General features: G+C 38.9%; 1 protein-coding gene across 3 annotated transcripts in view; it reads left to right on the top strand.

Annotated features, from left to right (window-relative positions):
- fubp1 (far upstream element (FUSE) binding protein 1) overlaps nt 1-20,857 on the top strand; it is a 39,568-nt gene that overhangs the window by 1,920 nt on the left and 16,791 nt on the right. For all 3 annotated transcript variants that reach the window (XR_010019955.1, XM_063064744.1, XM_063064743.1), the window contains exons 2-13: nt 4,669-4,762; nt 9,266-9,301; nt 10,738-10,774; nt 14,384-14,433; nt 15,750-15,821; nt 17,118-17,175; nt 17,402-17,564; nt 17,659-17,757; nt 17,843-17,950; nt 18,182-18,284; nt 18,383-18,483; nt 18,655-18,802. Coding sequence is in view for 2 of the 3 variants with exons in the window: in XM_063064744.1 (XP_062920814.1) it covers nt 4,669-4,762; nt 9,266-9,301; nt 10,738-10,774; nt 14,384-14,433; nt 15,750-15,821; nt 17,118-17,175; nt 17,402-17,564; nt 17,659-17,757; nt 17,843-17,950; nt 18,182-18,284; nt 18,383-18,483; nt 18,655-18,802 (1,069 nt within the window). In the remaining variant the exon portion in view is untranslated. The remainder of the gene's footprint in view (nt 1-4,668; nt 4,763-9,265; nt 9,302-10,737; nt 10,775-14,383; nt 14,434-15,749; nt 15,822-17,117; nt 17,176-17,401; nt 17,565-17,658; nt 17,758-17,842; nt 17,951-18,181; nt 18,285-18,382; nt 18,484-18,654; nt 18,803-20,857) is intronic.

Genomic DNA, 20,857 nt, shown 5'->3' with positions numbered 1-20,857 from the left:
CTATAACCCCTTCAAGTGGGGGGAAAACAAGATGCAAGCAGACTGAAATGAAACAATAGAAGCCCAGAAACTTCAATGATGAGATGAGTTAGAGCTAAACTTCAGTATTCCAGCAGCATTACATATGGTTTGGTTCACTGCTGAATTTGTTAGAGGCAGGGTTGAGCCAGCTTTAGCATTTCTTCTTTGACTAAATAATCAGGTATTTCTGAAAATTGACATGAATTTAGTTTCTAATAATGCAAGCACAGTACCCATTCTAGAATTTTTTAAATCCATCACTTAAACAGGGATGCTTCTTTTGAAAACGAGAAAATCTGTAGATGCTGGAAATCCAAGCAACACACACAAACTGCTAGAGGAACTCAACAGGCCAGGCAGCATCTATGGAAAAGAGTACAGTCGATGTTTCGGGCTGAGACATTGACTGTGCTCTTTTCCATAGATGCTGTCTGGTCTGCTGGGTTCCTCCAGTAGTTTGTGTGTGCTGCTGCTTTTGAAACTGACTTGGCATCCATATGTCTAAAAAGTAGATATTCTTGTAGCTGAGGTATTTGCCCCATTGGATATCTTAGCAATAAGAATACAAGACACAAGAAAATTGGTGCTTGTGTAGCTAACATCATCTCAAGTTTGCATGCCATGGGATCAAAACTGATCTGCTCCAGGTCTCAATTCTGTGTTCTTTCCACGTGCCACTTGTGGGACAGACATCTTAAGTGATCGCTCGCTGTACTGATGCATCTCCATATTCTTGATCATTAATCATAGATTTTTGCTTTTGCATTGTGCTCATTAATTGTACTTCGTTCAGGTTTATAGGTATAGCATTAAGCATCCGAATTTTGAACCATTTAACATCTAATATTTTAACCACATGAAGAAAAGTCTTAAGTAATACAAACTTTCAAAAAATGATGTGCACTTTATGTTGGAACTTTCCTACAAACTTTTCATTTGAGGTTTTAAGAGTAGCAACTTCAAATAATTTGTAGCAGTAGGTGCCACAGTAACAATTAGTGCAACGTTATTACAGCCTCAGGCCGCTAGAGTTCGATTCCGATGCCCTCTGTAAGAAGTTTCTGTACATCCTCTCATTGGAATGTGTGGATTTTCCTCGGGTGCTCCAGTTTGAACAGTTCAAAGGCATACCGGGTACATTAATTGTCCTCTGATTAGGGTTAATCTGGGTTGTGTGATTGCTGAGGCAATATAGTTTGAGGAGCTGGGAGGGCCTATTCTACGCTGTATCACTAAATAAATATAAAACTGCATAGAGTAGGAAAATTAAAAACTCTAAGAGATTCTTTTATTACTTCACCAATGGGTACTCTTTATGGTCTTAACAATTTACCTGAAAATGGAACATTTAAAAGAGAAAATAGCTGACTGTTCAGTGTCTCGTACTTCAATCCAAAATGTCAAAGTTCAAAGTAATTTTTTTTTATCAAAGTGCATATATGTCATCGTATTTAACCTTTAGGTTCATTTTCTTGTGGTGCATACATAATAAATCCAGTAACCATGTAGAATGAATGAAAGGCCGCACCAGCTTGTTGGACAACTAGTATGAAAAAGACAAACGAACTGTGCAAATACAAAAAGAATAGTAAATATTGAACATGAGATGAAGAGTCCTTGAAAGTAAGTCCATAGTTTGTGGGAACAGTTCTGTGATGGGGTAAGTGAAATTATCCCCGCTGATTCAAGAGCCTGATGAACCTCGTGGCAGGGGTCCCTGATGATGGATGCTGGTTTCCTACGACAGCGCTTCATGAAAATGTGCTCAGTGGTAGGATTGCTTTAACCATGATGGAGTGGCCTATATCCCGGACCAGATGGAATGCACCCTCATGTTCTGAAGGAAGTAGCTGTGGAGATTGCGGAGGCATTAGCGATGATCTTTCAAAAGTCGATAGATTCTGGCATGGTTCCGGAGGACTAGAAGATTGCAAATGTCACTCCGCTATTTAAGAAAGGGGCAAGGAAGCAAAAAGGAAATTGTAGACCTGTTAACTTGACATCGGTGGTTGGAAAGTTGTTGGAGTCGATTGTCAGGGATCAGGTTACAGAGTACCTGGAGGCATATGACAAGATAGGCAGAACTCAGCATGGATTCCTTAAAGGAAAATCCTGCCTGACAAACCTATTACAATTTTTTGAGGAAATTACAAGTAGGCTAGACAAGGGAGATGCAGTGGATGTTGTATATTTGGATTTTCAGAAGGCTTTTGACAAGGTGCCACACATGAAGCTGCTTAACAAGATAAGAGCCCATGAATAGTTGGCTTTGTGGCTAAGTTTGCTGACGATATGAAGATAGATGGAGGGGCCGGTAGTGCTGAGGAAACAGAGTCTGCAGAGAGATTTGTATAGATTGGAAGAATGGGCAAAGAAGTGGCAAATGAAATACAATGTTGGAAAGTATATGGTTATGCACTTTGGCAAAATAAATAAACGGGCAGACTATTATTTAAATGGGGAGAGAATTCAAAGTTCTGAGATGCAACAGGACTTGGGAGTCCTCATACAGGATACCCTTAAGGTTAATCTCCAGGTTGAGTTGGTGGTGAAGAAGGCGAATGCAATGTTGGCATTCATTTCTAGAGGAATAGAGTATAGGAGCAGGGATGTGATGTTGAGGATCTATAAGGCACTGGTGAAACCTCACTTGGAGTACTGTGGGCAGTTTTGGTCTCCTTATTTAACAAAGGATGTGCTGACATTGGAGAGGGTACAGAGAAGATTCACTAGAATGATTCCTAGAATGAAACATGAGGAACGTTTGTCCGCTCTTGGACTGTATTCCTTGGAGTTTAGAAGATTGAGGGGAGACCTCATAGAAAGATTTCGAATGTTGGAAGGCATGGACAGAGTGGATGTGGCAAAGTTGTTTCCCATGATGGGGGAGTCTAGTACGAGAGGGCATGACTTAAGGATTGGAGGGCGCCCGTTCAGAACAGAAATGCGAAGAAATTTTTTTAGCCAGAGGGTGGTGAATCTATGGAATTTGTTGCCACGGGCGGCAGTGGAGGCCAAGTCATTGGGTGTATTTAAGGCAGAGATTGATAGGTATCTGAGTAGCCAGGGCATCAAAGGTTATGGTGAGAAGGCGGGGGAGTGGGACTAAATGGGAGAATGGATCAGCTCATGATAAAATGGCGGAGCAGATGCGATGGGCCGAATGGCCGACTTCTGCACCTTTGTCTTGTGGTCTTATGTATCCACTATTCGGAGTAGGATTTTCTAAGGGCATTGTTGTTTCCATACCAGGCTGTGATGCAACCAGTCAATATACTCTCCACACACATCTATGGAAGTTTGTCAACATTTTAGATATGTCAATTTTTGCAGAAGTCTAAGGAAGTAGAGGTACTGCTGTACTTTCTTCATAATTGCCTTTGTGTGTTGGGCCCAGCATAGGTCCTCTGAAATGATAACCGAGGGATTTAAAGTTGCTGATCCTCTCCGCCTCTGATCCTCCTGAAGTCAGTAATTAGTTACTTGGTTTTGCTGAGTATGAGGTTGTGGTGGCTCTACTCAGCCAGATTTTCAATCTCCATCCTGTATACTGATTCATCACCACCTTTGATAAGGCCTATGTCAGTGGTGTTGTCAACAAAATTAAATATGGCATTGTAGGTGTGCTTAGCCCAGAGTTGTAAGTATAAACAGAGTAGAGCAGGGAGCTAAGCACACAGCCTTGTGAAGCACCTGTGCTGATGGAGATTGTGGAGGAGATGTTGCCAATCTGAACTGAATGGAGCCTGTAAATGAGGAAATCTAGGATCCAATTGTACAAAGTGGTATTGAGGCCAAGGTCTTGAATTTTATTGATTTTTGAGGAGTTGATAGTATTGAATGCCGAGCTGTAGTTGATAAAGAGCATCCTGATGTATGCATCCTGGAAATAATTTATTATTTGGATTTGGGGCATGTTTCATTTGTGGCCAGGAGTTGACTGATAATCCTATTGAAAATTCAGATTAGAGGAGCCAATCTCAATTCTAGCCACCTGGTGTGTAAGAATATTGAAATGTTATGCTGTTCTCTGTCGTTGGATGGCGCTTTGTTGCCACTGAACGTTACAACCTTTGTTTCTGCATGGTTTAACTGATGCAATTTAACACATATGCCTTGGGAGCTAATGCAGTCTCACTAAAGATGCGAATCAGCTCCTAGTTTATTGACTGTCTTTCTACTTGTTACGGTACCTGGAAATCTTCAAGTATGTTTTATTTAGATGCTTCTTTCAATGAAATTGAAGAGGTTGTCTACAGTGGGTTATGGTCCTTGAAGTTGAATGAGTATTTTTAAAATTATTCTGATAATGTAGGAATACTGCAAGTTAGTGAATCATTAATGATTGGATGGCATTAGATCTTAATAAAGTATCCGATTTGTAATTCAAAACATCCCTGATCCATTCAGAAATACTTTTCTAATATCGGAGTTTGTGCAGACCTTCTGAAATGAGATTGAGTTCTCCATCATAGTGGTGTGCAATATTCCTAATTATAATTAGCAGTTTTGGAAACTGGGAAAAGCTTAGTCTCTTCAATTGGAAATGTGCATTATAAACCCCCATCATTTTGAGAAAATCAAAATTCGTGTTTAATAGTTTAAAAATGTTTTAATGCAACAGACCGCTGCTTTTATATTACACAGATTGCAGCAAAAATTGGTGGAGATACAGGAACAACAGCAATAAGTACATCTGACTATGGATATGGAGGACAGAAAAGACCCTTGGAAGATGGGGGTGAGTGATTACACTTTGTTCTATTATCTGTAAAGTGGTTGGTTTGTGGCAGGTGAACTATCATGAAGGATCAAGCTGCTTGATCTTCACTAACCTGTGGCAGTTGTAGTGATAACATCACCTCAGTCTTTTCATACAGAAGACCCTTTGCCATATTGTGTGACAATACAGTTATGCAAAATGGGTCGACTCAGAACAAATCTGGCAACTCATAACTGGGTGTTTGAAGCCAGGGAGATCATGAGCAGAAATCTACACCTTGATCATCTATATTCATATGACCTGGTAGATCCCTCAATTTACCATTGTGGTTAAGCCAGGAATTCTACTCAGTGTCAGTGAGACTGATGTGCAGGACAAAAGCACTAGTACACATAATTAAAAGTGGGTCAACCTGGTGTAGCAACAGCATGGTGTTAGAAAGTTTGTGAACCCTATAGAACTTTCTATTTCTGCATAAGTACAAACCCCATTTCAAGAAAAGTTGGGATATTTTCCAAAATGCAATAAAAACAAAAATCTGTGATAAGTTAATTTACGTGAACCTTTATTTAACTGACAAAAGTACAAAGAAAAGTTTTTCAATAGTTTTACTGACCAACTGAATTGTATTTTGTAAATATACACAAATTTAGAATTTGATGGCTGCAACACACTCAACAAAAGTTGCGACAGAGTTAAAATAAGATTGAAAAGTGCACAGAATATTCAAGTAACACAGGTTTGGAAGACTCCACATTAAGCAGGCTAATTGGTAACAGGTGAGGTATGACTGGGTATAAAAGTAGCGTCCATCAAAGGCTCAGTCTTTGCAAGCAAGGATGGGTCGTGGCTCACCCTTTAGTGCCAAAATTCGTGAAAGAATTGTTAGTCAGTTCAAAAGGAACATTTCTTAACGCAAGATTGCAGCGAATTTAGGTCTTACAACATAATATTGTGAAAAGATTCAGAGAATTCAGAGACATCTCTGCCTAAAAACTGTCGAATGCGCGTGATCTTCGAGCCCTCAAGCGGCACTTGCCTGAGAAACCATCATGCTACTGTGACAATTATAGCCACCTGGGCTCGGGAGTACTTCGGAAAACCATTGTCACTCAACACAGTCCGTCACTGCATCCAGAAATGCAACTTGAAACTGTATTACACAAGGAGGAAGCCATACATCAACTCTATGCAGAAACGCCGGCGAGTTCTCTGGGTCCGAGCTCATCTCAGATGGACCGAAAGACTGGAACCATGTGCTGTGGTCAGATGAGTCCACATTTCAGCTAGTTTTCGGAAAAAATGGGCGTCGAGTTCTCTGTGCCAAAGATGAAAACAACCATCCAGATTGTTATCAGCGAAAGTGCAAAAGCCAGCATCTGTGATGGTATGGGGGTGTATCAGTGCCCACGGCATGGGTGAGTTGCATGTATGTGAAGGTACCATTGACTCTGAGGTGTATATTAGGATTTCAGAGAGACATACGTTGCCATCAAGGCGACGTCTCTTCCTGGGACGTCCATGCTTGTTTCAACAGGACAATGCCAGACCACATTCTGCACGGGCTACAACAGCGTGGCTTTGTAGACACAGAGTGCATGTGCTTGACTGGCCTGCTGCCAGTCCAGATCTATCTCCTATTGAAAATGTATGGCGCATCATGAAGAGGAGAATCAGACAACGGAGACCACGGACTGTTGAGCAGCTGAAGTCTTATATCAAGCAAGAATGGACAAAATTTCCAATTGCAAATCTACTACAATTAGTATCCTCAGTTCCAAAACGATTAAAAAGTGTTATTAAAAGGAAAGGTGATGTAACACAATGGTAAACATACCTCTGTCCCAACTTTTGTTGAGTGTGTTGCAGCCATCAAATTCTAAATTTGTGTATGTTTACAAAATACAATTGAGTTGGTCAGTAAAACTATTGAAAATCTTTTATTTGTACTTTTGTCAGTTAAATAACGGTTCACGTGAATTAACATATCACAGATTTTTGTTTTTATTGCATTTTGGAAAATATCCCAACTTTTCTGGAAATGGGGTTTGTATGACCTAAAATTGATCACATCTTCATGCAAGTCCTAAAACTAGAAAAAGAGAACCAATTAAATAAATTACACAAAAATATTATACTTGTTTATTGAGAAATATGATACAATATTACATGTATTTGTTGGAAAAAGTATGTGAACTTCTGCAGTAACTGGTGTGATCCCCTTGTACAGCAGTGACTTCAACCAAATGCTTCCAGTAACTGTTGATCAGTCCCACACATTGGCTTGGAGGAATTTTAGGGCATTCCTCTGTACAAAACTGCTTCAGCTCTGGGATGTTGCTGGGCTTTCTTGCATGAACTGCTTGCTTCAGGTCCTTCCACAACACTTCTTTAGGATTAATGTCAGGACTTTTAGCCATTTCAAAATCCAAATTTTCTTCTTTTTAAGCAGTTCTGTTGTTGATCTCCTGTTGACTTTCATTGTCTCGTTGCGTTAACCAACCTTTATTAAGCTGGAGGCGATGAACTGCTACCCTGATGTTCTGCTGTAAAATGTCTTGATACAATTTTGAATTCATTGTTTCCTCAACGATGGCATACTGTCCAGGCAAAGCTGCCTCAAACCATGAAGCTCCTTCCACCATGCTGTACAGTTGGGATGAGGTTTTTGTGTTGGTGTGCAGTGCCCTTTTCCCTCCAAACATAGCAATGTGCATTTCTGCCAGAAAGTTCAACTTTTCTCTCATCTGTCCATAGAACATTGTCCCAGAAGCATTGTAGAACATCCAGGAGGTCTTTTGCAGCAATTTTTTTTTGGGGGGGGAACAGTGGTTTCCTCCATGGTGCCCTTCCAAGAGCACCATTCTTGTTCAGTGTTTTTTTTAATATAGTGGACACATGACCAGAGACTAGCAAGTTCTAGGGATTTCTGCCGGTTTTCGGTTGTTACCTTCGGGTTCCTTTTCATCTCCTTCAGCATTGCACATTGTGCTCTTGGTGTGGGTTACCAAGTGGATAAGCTCCTGTGTTCCTCATTATCATAATCCTATCTTCAATTGATTAGAAAGCAGAAAAGAATCTGGGGAGGGTATTGGATGCTGCAAAGGATCCAGAAATCTCACTGTAGTACTGAAGACTTGTGCCTCCTCCCAGCTTGTTCCAAAACTCATCTATCTGATGATATGAAAATTTGCTCTGTTGGTTCAATTGACGAAGAGCAGGACCAGTCCAATTCTGCTAATTATATCCTATTGAATCTATTCCTAAGATAGATTAGAAATAGATTCATTGAGTTATAATTATATTAACCATCAACCCATCTATACTATTCCCATTTCAGTGTTTCGTCCATATCCTGTCTTGGTGATTCAAGTGGGTTATCTAGATATCAAAATGTGAGTGTACCTGCCTTGATCACCCATTCAGAAAGTGTGTTCCAGATTCCAACAGCTCTGGGTGGAGGAAAAGACCTAAGTCTCCGAACACCTGCCCTAAACTTGGGCCCTTTTTTGATGTAGACACTTCGGCTATGAGAAAAGGTTTCTTACTATCGTATTTACTTAAGTCCCTAATAATACATTCCTCTATTAGGTATTTTCCCTTTCGAATGTAAAGCAGCCTCCAATTAACTGAAATGTTTCATCTCAAGCAACGTTCTGGTGAAGCTCTGCAGAGCAATTATGTGTTCCTTTAGCATAGTGACCAAAATTGCACACAAAACAGCTCTTAAGCTGTAGCCCAATCAGTGTTTAAGATAGTTGTACCAGAATCTCATTTAAATCAGTTCCTGACATTCATAGTGCTTGAGAGTTTCCTGTGTATTTGGTTCCATATCATTTAGCATTTAAAAACTTGCTGATGTTAAATGTTGTCAGGCTATTTAAAAGTTATTTTAAGTTTCTGAAGAAGTCCCATCTACTTATATATTTCTTTATGAACTATAACATTATGGTACTTCCCAACTGTCGAGCTAATTTTCTCCCTGAAACGAATTTGTTTGTTAATATGGATTTCTAATAAACATTCGTGTAATTCATCTTTGCTCAACTTGGGGCTTCTTTATTTAATTAGTTTTCACATTGATTTCAATTGCTACAACATGAAACCATATTACAAATAGAGCTCTCAGGGAAAAGTGATATTTAGACTTTGATCTGGAAGGCATAAGTGACCAAGTAATTTAAATTGGTACAGGAAGCCTCCAGAAAATGGGTTCTCTTTTTTCTGGAAATAAAAGCCATTTGATGAATGGCTTTTATGTTTCAGCTTGTTATTAACTAGTGCTGTTTACTTTTCACTACTGCATCCTCACAGTTAATTCCTTATCTCACTGTGAAAGAGCTTATTGTACTTTTGCTGTACAAATATTTACATACTGAGGGGTTCTTTAGGAGCTGAACACTTGAATAACTGAGGGAGAGCTGTATATTGATTTGAAAATGAGCACTAATTTTTTTTTTTCGGTTTTTGGTGTAGTAAAGCAGATACTTGTATCAGTTAAGAAAATATTTTGTTTTGCAGATCAACCAGATACTAAGAAAGTTGCCCAGAACGACCGTAAGTACTGAATCTCCAGAATGGCATTTTTCACACATTAGAAATAGATTTCTCTCCACACCTTGTATAGACAAAATTAAATTGCTCCCTGAAGGTAGCTGAGCATGACTTGAACCATTGTCAAGCCAAAATTGACACAGGGCAATTGATGAATGCTTGTGATGAAGGGCATAGGAACAGATGTTACAGATTATGTTAAAGGCAGAAAATCAGGTCACCCTTTCTCTGAAATAGCAGTGCAAAGCTGTTCTATTAAATCGATAACATTTAAATAAGAGAAGTCAAAGGAACACCTTTGGGGGGGAAAAAAACCTGATCTTTCTGCTGCGTTCACCAGCAACTTTTATATGTGTTGCTTAAACTGATCTTTGCCAGGACTGATGACATATGCACCATGATGCATTCCAGTCCCTTTCTTTTTTGTCACTTGTATCTTCTGCAAATTTAAGTAACTATTGTAACTAACACACACACACCCACACTATCTCTCGCTCTCTCTCTCGCCCCCTCTTCCTCTCCCCCGCCTGCTCTCCCCCCACCACGCTGAGACCCTTCATCAACACTGGAAAGAAGGGGGGGAAACAAACCAGAATAAAAATCTTTGCTTTCAAATCACCCTGTTCTTGCCTCATCTCACTCCAGCCTTCCAATTGTTAAAATTTCCAATGTTCTGCCCTGCCAATTGTGGCTTCTAACTCACAACTCCCCTGATTTTCACTGCCTCACAATTTGTAGTCAGATTGTCTAATAGCTAAATTTTGGAATATCCTCCCTAATTTTCATCTGTTTGGCTTGTGGTCATGAACATACTTCCAACATAGAGCTAGCAAATATCCTTGAATCCTAAATGTGTATGAAGCACAAATTAATCATCATCCTTACTGTTGTCATCCAGTGACTTGAAGGCCAGCAATGTAGGGCTTCAGCGCCTGTTTATTTGTTTTTTGTGCAGAATTATACTACGAGTTTGTGGCACTGAGATGTAGCAAATTTGAACAGTTGATGTTTAAATGCCCAGATTGTCTCCAATAGATGCAAATGAGGGCCTTGTCAGCAACAAAATAAATGAATGGAATTTAATTGTTTAGAATGGTGTCTTGTAAGGTGGAGTGTTTAAAGATTTCAGGCAAACTGGCAGTGAGTAGAATCTGGAATCTGGTTCCCTTACATGCACACATTGAAGATAGAGCTCTAAATACAAGAGAGGAATAAATGAAGCGATGTGCAACTAAGTTTAACGTGGAAGGAGGCTTATATTGCGCACAAAGCAAAGTAATAGTTCTAAAATAACTTGTTTCTGTAGCATAATTTTTATGTAAATTTCTCTTTGCAACTAATAAATGTAAGTTGTGCTGTCTAACCCTTTATTGCAATTTTATTGCATTCTTGTGTTTTTTGCAATTTATCAAGGTAACATGTTTCTTTCTTTCTTCAAGCATTTGGAGCACAGCTAGCTGCAATGCATCAACAGCGGTAGGTGGTGGCTCATACGGTCATGTTTTATACTTGGTGTATGAATCAATTAATGTAGTTGGATTTTAATTGATTTGTTCTTTCATTATTGAAGAAGGGCCATATTCATTAGAGTGAAGGTGTAACTGTTCTTTGTTTCAATAGGAAATATGCAATTAACTTAAAAATCTAGTACTCAAGTTAATAGCAAGTATTTAGAACGTAGAACTGACATCAGCCCACGATTTCTGCATTTCTGGAGCAATAGTTCAGTTGTGTCATTGTCGTAATTTTGCTTAATTGACCTTAGCTAGGAGTTTTACAAAGTACCTGAACAGAGCATTAAAGTGCTGCTGTGGGATTATGTTTCTCCTTTCTATTGGCTGCAAAATGACAATTCTACAGGTAAGTTGACCAAATGACTGACCTTCGTGTGCTCTGAATGATGGTAATTAACAAAGGCCAGTAAAACTCTGCACATGCTGATACCAGCTACAAAAGCAATAAAATTCTGGGACCACTCAGCAGGCGAGAGTAGCGAAAGTTGAAATTTGGGTCAAAGGCCATTCATTGGACTGGAATAGTGAGATGATGTGGTAGGTGGAGTGAAGAGACTGGAAGGAATATCTGATCAGATGGGAACAAAGTTAGCAGTTAATTGTATTTAAAAAAAACAGGGAACCTGAACCACATTGAAGCAACAAAGTACAGCCACAAGGGTGAGAGGAAGGAAAATAGAACTGAGTTCTTACCTTAATTTATTGTTAGATCCTGAAGGTTTCAGTGCACCCAGGGGGTTGGAGCAATTCAGAAGATGGAAGACAGAAGTCCAGAGTGGGAATGGGATAAGAGTAAAAGTGACAGACAATTGCAGATATAAAGTCATTCCTGCAGAGTAAATCATGGCATTCTGCCAGATAGGTGGCCTGTCTGCTTTTGGTTTCTTCTATGTAGAGGAGACCACATTGTGAGTACCAAGTTCTGCATACTTATCTGAAAAAATTGCAGATGAATTACTGCTTCACTTAGAAAGACTGCCTGGGTCTCCAGAAGTATGGCAGGAAAAGAAAAGGCCCGGCTTTTTGCATGAGAGAACACAGAAAAGGAGAGTGGTTGTGATGAGTCCTGGATAGTCATAGGTGGAACAGTGCTATCAGAACATCTCCACCAATCAGTCTGCTTTCACAGTTTTTTTTCTAGTGTGACACTTTTTTTTGCTCTTTCCTGTGCTTTAAATGATCAAGGTGTGGTCTCTGCACTGGAAAACCCCAAACCTGAATGGGGAGACAGTTTTTCACAGCTCCCCAGTTCAGTCTGCAAGGATATCCCTGGAACTTAGTCACCTGACACTTTAATTCTCTGCCCCACTCACTCTGCTTTTTGTCTTCTGCATGGCCCCGTGATACTCAAAATATGTTTAAGGACAGGCCTTTCTATCTGAGTAGGTTGACACCTTTAAGGAAGTAACATTTGAATAATTTCAGGTAACCACTGCCTTTCATTCTTACTCTCTCCATGGTTTCTTCAAGCATTTTGTGGTTTTTAAGATTCTCAGTAATTTTTTGCTCTGGCATCAGCCATCCTAATTGACTTTAATTCGATATAGTTGCATTACTCTGACCTGTGATAGCATCCTGATTTCTTCAGCTCGATGTTTGAACCTGCTGTGTACTCAGGATTAAGGTAGCCAGTCTTTGAACTCCAAAGTTTTGGTGTTAACAGTACAGAACCAAATACAGTCATTAGAACATAAAACATAGAACAGTACAGTGCAGGACAGGCCCTTCGGCCCACAATGTTGTGCCAACCCTTAAACCCTGCCTCCCATATAACCCCACCTTAAGTTCTTCCATATACCTGTCTAGTGGTCTCTTAAATTTCACTAGTGCTATCTGCCTCCACTACTGACTCAGGCAGTGCATTCCACACTCCAACCACTCTCTGAGTAAAAAACCTTCTTCTAATATCCCCCTTGAACTTCCCACCTCTCGCCTTAAACCCATGTCCTCTTGTATTGAGCAGTGGTACCCTGGGGACGAGGCGCTGGCTGTCTACTCTACCTATCGCGTGTTAGAACATTTGTGAACCCTTTAGAATTCTCTATTTCTGCATAAATATGACCTAAAATGTGATCAGATCTTTACACAAATTCTAAAACTAGATAAAGAACACATTTGAATAAATAACGCAAAAACATATATGTTCATTTATTTATTGAGAAAAGTGATCCAATATTGTATGTATTTGTTGGGAAAAGTATGTGAACCTCTAGGATTATCAGTTCATTTACAGGGTAAATTAGGTGTTCCAACCAGTGAGATGACAATCAGGTGTGAGTATGGGAGGCCCTGCTTTATTTAAAGAACATAAACCTGGGTCTGATCTTTACCACACAGGTTTTTGGAAGTGTACCCTGTCTCGGTCAAAGGAGATTTCTGAGGACCTCGGGGAAAAAAGTTGTTACAAAAGGATACAAAACCATTTCTAAAGAGTTTGGGCTCCACAGTCCAGTCAGGCAGATGGTGTATAAATGGAGAAAATTCAACACTGTTGTTACTCTCCCCAGGAATGGTTGACCAACAAAAATCACTCCCAAGAGCAAGGCATATAATATTCCAGGAGGTCACAGAGAACTCCAGGGTAACATCTAAGGAGCTACAGGCCTCTCTTGCATTTGATTATGTCAGCGTTCCTGAGTCTACAATCGGGCAATCACTGAACAATAGTGTGCATGGTGGGATTGAAATGAGTAAGTTACTGCTTTCCAAGAAGAACATTGCTAAGGACCACATGGATAAGCTAGAAGGCTATTGGAAGAATGTTCTGTGGATGGATAAGTCCAAAATAGAACTTTCTGGCTTAAGTGAGAAGCGCTGTGTTTGACAAAAAGCAAGCACTGCATTCTAGCCTAAGAACCTCATCCCACCTATGAAACATGGTGGTAGCAGTGTCATGGTGTGGGCCTGCTTTGCTGCCTTGGGACCAGGATGGCTTGCCATCAATGATGGAACTATGAATTCTGAATTGTACCAGCAAATTCTACAGAAAATGTGTCAGTGTACCAGTCGTGAACTGAAGCTCAAGAGAAAGTGGGTCATGCAGCAAGAAAGACAATGACGCTAAACACACAAGCCAATCTCCCAAAGAATGGTTAAAGCAGAAGAAATTTTACATTTTGAAATGGCCGTTTTGTAAGGAAGAATGGCCTAAAATTCCTCCAAGCTAATGTGCAGGATTGATCAACCAACAGTTACCGGAAACTTCTGGTTGAAGTTATTGCTGTACAAGGGGGGGTCACAGCAGTTACTGGAAACAAAGGTTCACATACTTTTTCCAACAAGTGTGTGTAATATTGAATAATTTTTCTCATAAATAAATAAATGGACAAATGTAATGTTTTTTGTACTGTTTGTTTAACTGGATTCTCTTTATCTAGTTTTAGGACTTGCATGAAGATCTGATCTCATTTTTGGTCATATTTATGCGGAAACAGAAAATTCTACAGGGTTCACTAAAGTTTTGAGCACCATTGTATATTCTAGTGTTTGTGATTACGAATGAAGATGGAGAACAACAGAATTGTATTGGGAAATGCTGGCTAACTTCCAAACTTTCTTTTTAAAAACAAAGGTCAATTGCAACAGAGGAATACAAGGTTCCTGACAGCATGGTTGGATTTAGTAAGTAAATCAAAATATATTTTGATTGTGTGTTGTCACCTGCTTCCGCTATCTGCTGCTGAGATCTATAGGCTTTGTCTTTTCCAAGCTTGGGTGTTCACATTCTTTTCCTTTTAGCTTCTCGTACTTCATCCCCTTTCACTACAACCAAATCTTTACATGGCCCCAAGTTGCTATATTGACAATTCCTCCCAAATCTCCACTATGCTTTCATTATTATTAATTGAACATTCAGACATGCTATGCTGAAGATAATTCCCCAGCCATAGTCTCTCTGAATATCCACAAGCACCTTGGTTAAGAAGGACCTTTTTGAAACATTTTTTGCCATCTGCCGTGAGTTTAGAGGTGTATTTTTAAATGTGCCTCTGAAATCGCTTATTGCGCTTCTATATTGAATATATGCAACTTGTAGATTTTTTGACTATATACAAGTTTTAGATTTTTAAATGGTGTTTTGTTTTAAATAGTTTTTTTTTAGCTATGGAGAAAGTTTGCTGCTCCAAGTAACATGGTATTTTTGTCTACACACCACCACAATTTTATTTTTCTGCCTCGGTAATTGATGGCATCACCTGCAGGTGATGTGCAATTTTATGGTCAGAGGTTGCTGCCTTCCTGCCATCTTGTTTAATCCAGATCATTTTGGGACCCCAGGCTGGTGAATCATGTTGAAGCTTTTCCGCTTCCTCGTCTCACTTTTTTAACTTCGAGGGAAATCTGGACTTATTACTGAGGTTCCACCATCCAGCAGTACATTGAAGCATTGACTGAGGGAATTCCACTATATCCTTGAGTTATTGTTGGCTGCCATATTTCATGGATCAATAAATGATGAATATTTATCATCATGCCCTGCTTTGTGTCTGCTTTTCAAAATGAAAATTAGTAGTAAATAAGCCTGTGCTCGAGGCCTTAATTCATTCCTCTCCACATTTTGTATTGGAATGAGTTTTTTGCTTTCATTCTTCATTTCTTGCCATTCTTTGCTCTTCATCTGCATCTTTCTTCCTCCCTCTTCAGTTCTAAATTCAGTAGTTTTTACTTTCTCTCTGTTTCCAATTGTTCATTGTCCCTTCCTAATCTTTCCTTGACCCCACATGCCAAAATTCAGTTTCAGAGAAGTAAGCTCTTGTTGAGTTCAGGGGTGTGTAGGAAGAAGTAAATATCACTGCCTCTATTTACATAGATAAAAACCATGAGAGTGGTGGTAAGATTCTCACAATGCAGTTTGTGGAAAAAGTATAGTTTATTGTACAGATTGATTTTGGTTGTCGTGAGCATAATGTTAAAATTATTGCCTTTTTTCATTTTAGTTATTGGTAGAGGAGGAGAGCAGATTTCGCGCATACAACAAGAGTCTGGGTGCAAAGTACAGATTGCGCCTGGTAAGATTTTTATTTATATTTTTGCTTGTCAGTTGAGTTAGCTCATTTAGCTTTGTGTTTTACATTGCAGTTAATTTGTTAACTGCAGTTAATGCAGTTAATTTGGCGTGTAAGAACCTGTTGTGATGTGTAACCAGAGAAAATCAATGACCCAGGACATTTTAAAGAAATTCAGTAAGAATTTTTTTGGTTAAGAAACAGGATTTATAGTATGTCACTCTTTACTGAATTCTTTTAATTTTGCACAGATGAACTAAACTTGTGGATTTGGTTCAGCTTAATTTACGCACAGCTACCATATTAAAAACTGGAAGTCTGAGGGCTTTGCAGCTGATCAGGCAGCATCTGTGCAGAGAAAAGCAGTTCGTACTTCAGGCCAATTGTCTTTCAGCTGAGTTTAGATTTACAGCATTCATTTTGTGCTTAAAGTCGCTATCTTCCTTGTTGACAATGTTTGATATTATGGTTAACAAGCTAAGTGCTATGTAGATTTTCAAGGCTTTTAGACCGTATTTATATGAATGCTTTGTTCCACATTAGCCCAATTAATTTCTCCTTTCTCATCTCCATATCAGCACACCTTCCTTTCTCTGCTTTACTTGCTTCCCCTTCAATGCTGTAACGCTGATGCCTTAATCATCCCAACTAGTGGATAATCCCATAAATTCCCCACTAACAATTGAATGCTTTCAGTGACTCATATTTATGGTCTTTAATTTTGAACAATTAGAATTACATTAACATTTTTGTTTAAATAACTTTTTATGCCATTTAAGAGATTTTTTTGATCCTCTTTGTCCTGTCTACTCAAAGCCAAAAATGGCTCAACATTCCCTATGCACTTCAATTGTAGTACTTTTTGCATTTCAATACTTTCTGTGCTTAATGTGCTCTATATACAATTTGTGATAGAAGTTCTCTACTTTTTAATGTTATGTATCTAAAAATGAATTCATCTGCTTTCAGTTCACTTGCTTTTGGTGCTTCATGAATCATTGCCCCGGAGTTCCATTGCTCCTCTATTGCATTAAGACCTCTCATTCCTTGTACCCAAATGAAACACCTCACACTTAATCAGAATTGGAATTGCTTTCTGCAGGGTGGTCGATGCCTTTTTGTGTTTTGTCAGTATTGTTCAGGATTAACTCTGCAAATAAATTTTGCTTTCTTTGTAAATTTTATTGACATGCTTTACGTCATCCATAGCCAGTTTCAATAATTACGTTTAGTCCACTACTTTGTTTCCCCAATGATTTTGCTTCACATAAATTAATATTATGTGAATTTCATTTTCAGACAGTGGTGGTTTACCAGAAAGGTCTTGCATGTTGACAGGCAGCCCTGATTCTATTGTGTAAGTGTAATTAAAAATACTTTTTGATTTTGATAAGTATTGTGTTAATCCAAAGGTTAATTTGAACTGTCAAGCTACTACTTCTGTGTCTTCAAGGTTTATGCAGTCAAATCTAACTTAACTAAACTTCAGTTATCTTCCTAACTAATTATTGTTGCATTAAGAACTGTATGAAGATTTATTTTTCTCCCATTCCATCCACCGTTCTCGCCCTTGGGTGTTCTAGAGCTGCAAAGAGACTGCTTGATCAGATAGTTGAAAGGGGCCGAATTGGTCCTGGTACACACCACGGTGATGGAGCAGGTACTTCTGTGCAGGAGATCATGATTCCTGCAAGCAAGGCTGGGCTTGTTATTGGAAAAGGCGGAGAAACAATCAAGCAGTTACAGGTAAGATTAATGTTTGTCTTCCTTTGCTTCCTAACCACTGTAATTAAATATATTTGCAAAGGTGGGTACATGGAGTTATTCTATTGCAAAATAGGAACGTGCTGGAGTGAAGATGGTGATGATTCAAGATGGACCTCAGCCAACAGGATCAGATAAACCTCTTCGAATTACAGGAGATCCATACAAAGTACAGGTAGGTACAGCATTGCTTCCTTTTTAATGAGTATTAGTGTTATTGGTGAGTGCGAAGTATGAGCATGTTTTTATTTCCTTTGCAGCAAGCTAAGGATATGGTGATGGATTTAATTCGTGACAGAGACCAAGGTTTTAGAGAGCAGCGTAACGAATATGGATCTCGTGTGGGAGGGGCTAATGAAACATTGGATGTAAGTGTGAAATACAATGTCTAAAGTGTGTGTGTTGTGTCAAAAATTTAGCAAAGAATATAAAATTCTTGAGTGTTGATGTCTGCATTAATTTGGCTTGCATTCAAAATTTTCTGTACTAGCAAGTTAATGTATTGCTTTCACAAATAATTTTGCCAGTTAATTTACAGCTGTAACCAGTCTTGTCTTTGGGGTGTGTTTGTTGTGTATAGTAATTACATTTTCTTTTAGGTCCCTGTGCCTCGATTTGCTGTTGGTATTGTAATAGGGAGAAGTGGAGAAATGATAAAGAAAATACAGAATGATGCAGGGGTGAGGATTCAGTTCAAGCCAGGTGAATTTAATATATAACCTCTTCTCAAATTGAATAAAGGATTCATACCTTGTTAATCTGTCAATAAAAAAAACTATCACTTTTTTTTGAATCTCAAGATGATGGGACGACTCCAGAAAGAATAGCTCAGATCCTGGGCCCTCCAGACAGATGTCAGCATGCTGCAGAGATACTAAGAGACCTCCTACGAAGTGTGGAGGTTAGCTGACAACTGTTTGCTCTTTAACCATGCCAATTAAGTATGAGTTTTTGGCTGGAATAATACTATGTATTTTGTGTTGATTTTTTTTTAAACTCGGGAATGTTTTCCTCATACCTTTAGTGGGCAGTATAAATGGTTGTTTACAAGTATTTTTTATCTTGCTTGCAGGCTGGCATGCCTCCTGGTGGTAGTGGTCCTGGTCCTGGCAGAGGAAGAGGCAGAGGACAAGGGAACTGGAATATGCCCCCACCAGGTGGTCTACAGGAGTTTACTTTCACAGTACCAAGCAGTAAGACTGGCATAATTATTGGCAAAGGTAAGCATTTGCAATAAACAGTTGAACTGTAAACAAATTAACTACAAACTTGTAAGGCCAGAATGACTTTATTGTGTCCAATCCAGCAAAGAAAGAAACCAAGCTAATTCCATTTCCCAGCCCTGATATGTAGCTTTATAAGAGACCAATGGCCTTTATCTACAGTGAGATATCTGCCTCCTTTGCCCTTTTGGAGAAAATAGCCTTTGGCATCCATTGTTCTTGACTGGAAAATAAAAGCTCTGCTCTAGTCATTCTGTCAATTTAAATATGTGTTGCTTAGTCAGTCTCTGCAAAGGAAAATTCTTAGTTCATGGTGTCCAGACCTGTTAATTTTATGTAACAATTAAATCTCCCTATTTTCTTGGAAATGAAGGAGACCATTTAATGTTACCCAATCTCTGGTCACAATTCATTTGCCAACCAAAATAAATTGTTATGTCTTCTGCATCCCCTGTAGTGTTTGTGTACGCCCTTAACTCCTGGTGGAGTCGTCGAGGTGCCGTCACGACAAGCTTTTGTATGCTCATTGCTTGGGCACCTGAAACCTGGCAGAGCCTATCCCTCTCTAGGTTTTTTGTTAACAAGGTAAAGTTGTTAGCTTGACGCTCAACCCAGGCATGGTTGGAGAGCATGCAAGGGAGCCGGCCAGATTCGAATCCCCTGTAGTGATATCACACTATTCCAATAGTGATGACCTCTGAACACAATACTCTTAGCTGTGGGTTAACCACTGGTTGATACAGATCTACCATGACTTTGCTCCTATTTTATTCTTCAATCCTATCATTAAATAGAATTAATCATCTTAACCATCATATCAACCTGCCTAGGAGTTTGTCAACAAATACTCCAGGATTTCTTGGTGCTACAATTCTCAATATCCTTTGTTCTCTTACTTCATTTGCTTTCCCAGGTCCAATGGCTCACTCCTCCGGGTTAAATTTGATTTGCTATTTTAGTGTCCACCTTACTTGTATCTTTATTTCTTCATGTACTCAATTTTTTTCTTTGTTCTTATGCTGTCAATTTTGATATTATCTACAAATCTCATTTTACTCCAGAATATTATAACACAAGAAGAAGAAACTAAATCCTGTGGTATACAAATGCTTAGAGCCTTTTTTAAATTAAATTTCAGCCAGTCATAACTCCTTACCTTCTGAAAAGCCAGATCTGAGTGCCTTCTCTTGGATTTTGAAGGTTTCAAATTTTCTCATCAGTCTGCCAAGGAACAAAATCAAATTTTAAAATAGCCGTTGTCATTTTTACAAAACTGTTTGAACTTTTTTCTAATTATCTTAAATACTAGCTGCAACTTACCTAGGTCATCTAACCTAACAAGTTTGTGCTTACAGTCATAGCCCCTGGCTCAACTGGGTCTCATGGTTTATTTTTCCAGTCACTACGGAGAGAAGGGAATTAGCCTCTATTATGACAAGACTATAAATGTGACTCTATTGTGAATAATTGTCTAAATTTTGTAACGATTACTTTGCAACTTAAAACTAAGAAACCATCAATGGCTGACTGATCTGGTTGAGGCAAGGAAGTAATGCTGAGGTGGTATTGGCAGTGAAAGATCTGTGAATACTATTCTTCCATGACTTTCAATTCTATTGATGAAAGGGCGATAATGGTCTCCCATATGCAGAGGTTTCAAAGATTTAATGCTTGGCTGCAAAAGTATTTCAATCTTGCTTGGAATGCCACTGAGTGGGTGGAGTAGTATGTTGTTGACAGAAGTTGGTGCCTAATAGACAATTCCATAAACTGCCAATGATATGCTTGTCAGGTGTGTATTTTAGTGATCTTGTCATTTCCTTGAGTTGATTATAAGTTGTGAAAGCTATTAGCGTTGAGGATTTTGTATCCACTATTATTTCTTCAAGTGCATAGACTCAATGGGTCAAATGCTTTGATGCTGCACCCATGTCTTATGATCTAAGTTACTGTTGACACATCAATTTACCCAAGCATAGCTTTTGTAAGCTTTTAGCTAAGATTACTGCTTGTGATTTAATTGAATAATTCTCATGGTGAAGGTTTAGTGAA

Source organism: Mobula hypostoma, chromosome 12 (genome assembly GCF_963921235.1).
Source record: "Mobula hypostoma chromosome 12, sMobHyp1.1, whole genome shotgun sequence".
Lineage (NCBI taxonomy): Eukaryota > Metazoa > Chordata > Chondrichthyes > Myliobatiformes > Myliobatidae > Mobula > Mobula hypostoma.
This window is presented reverse-complemented; position numbering and strand designations above follow the sequence as displayed.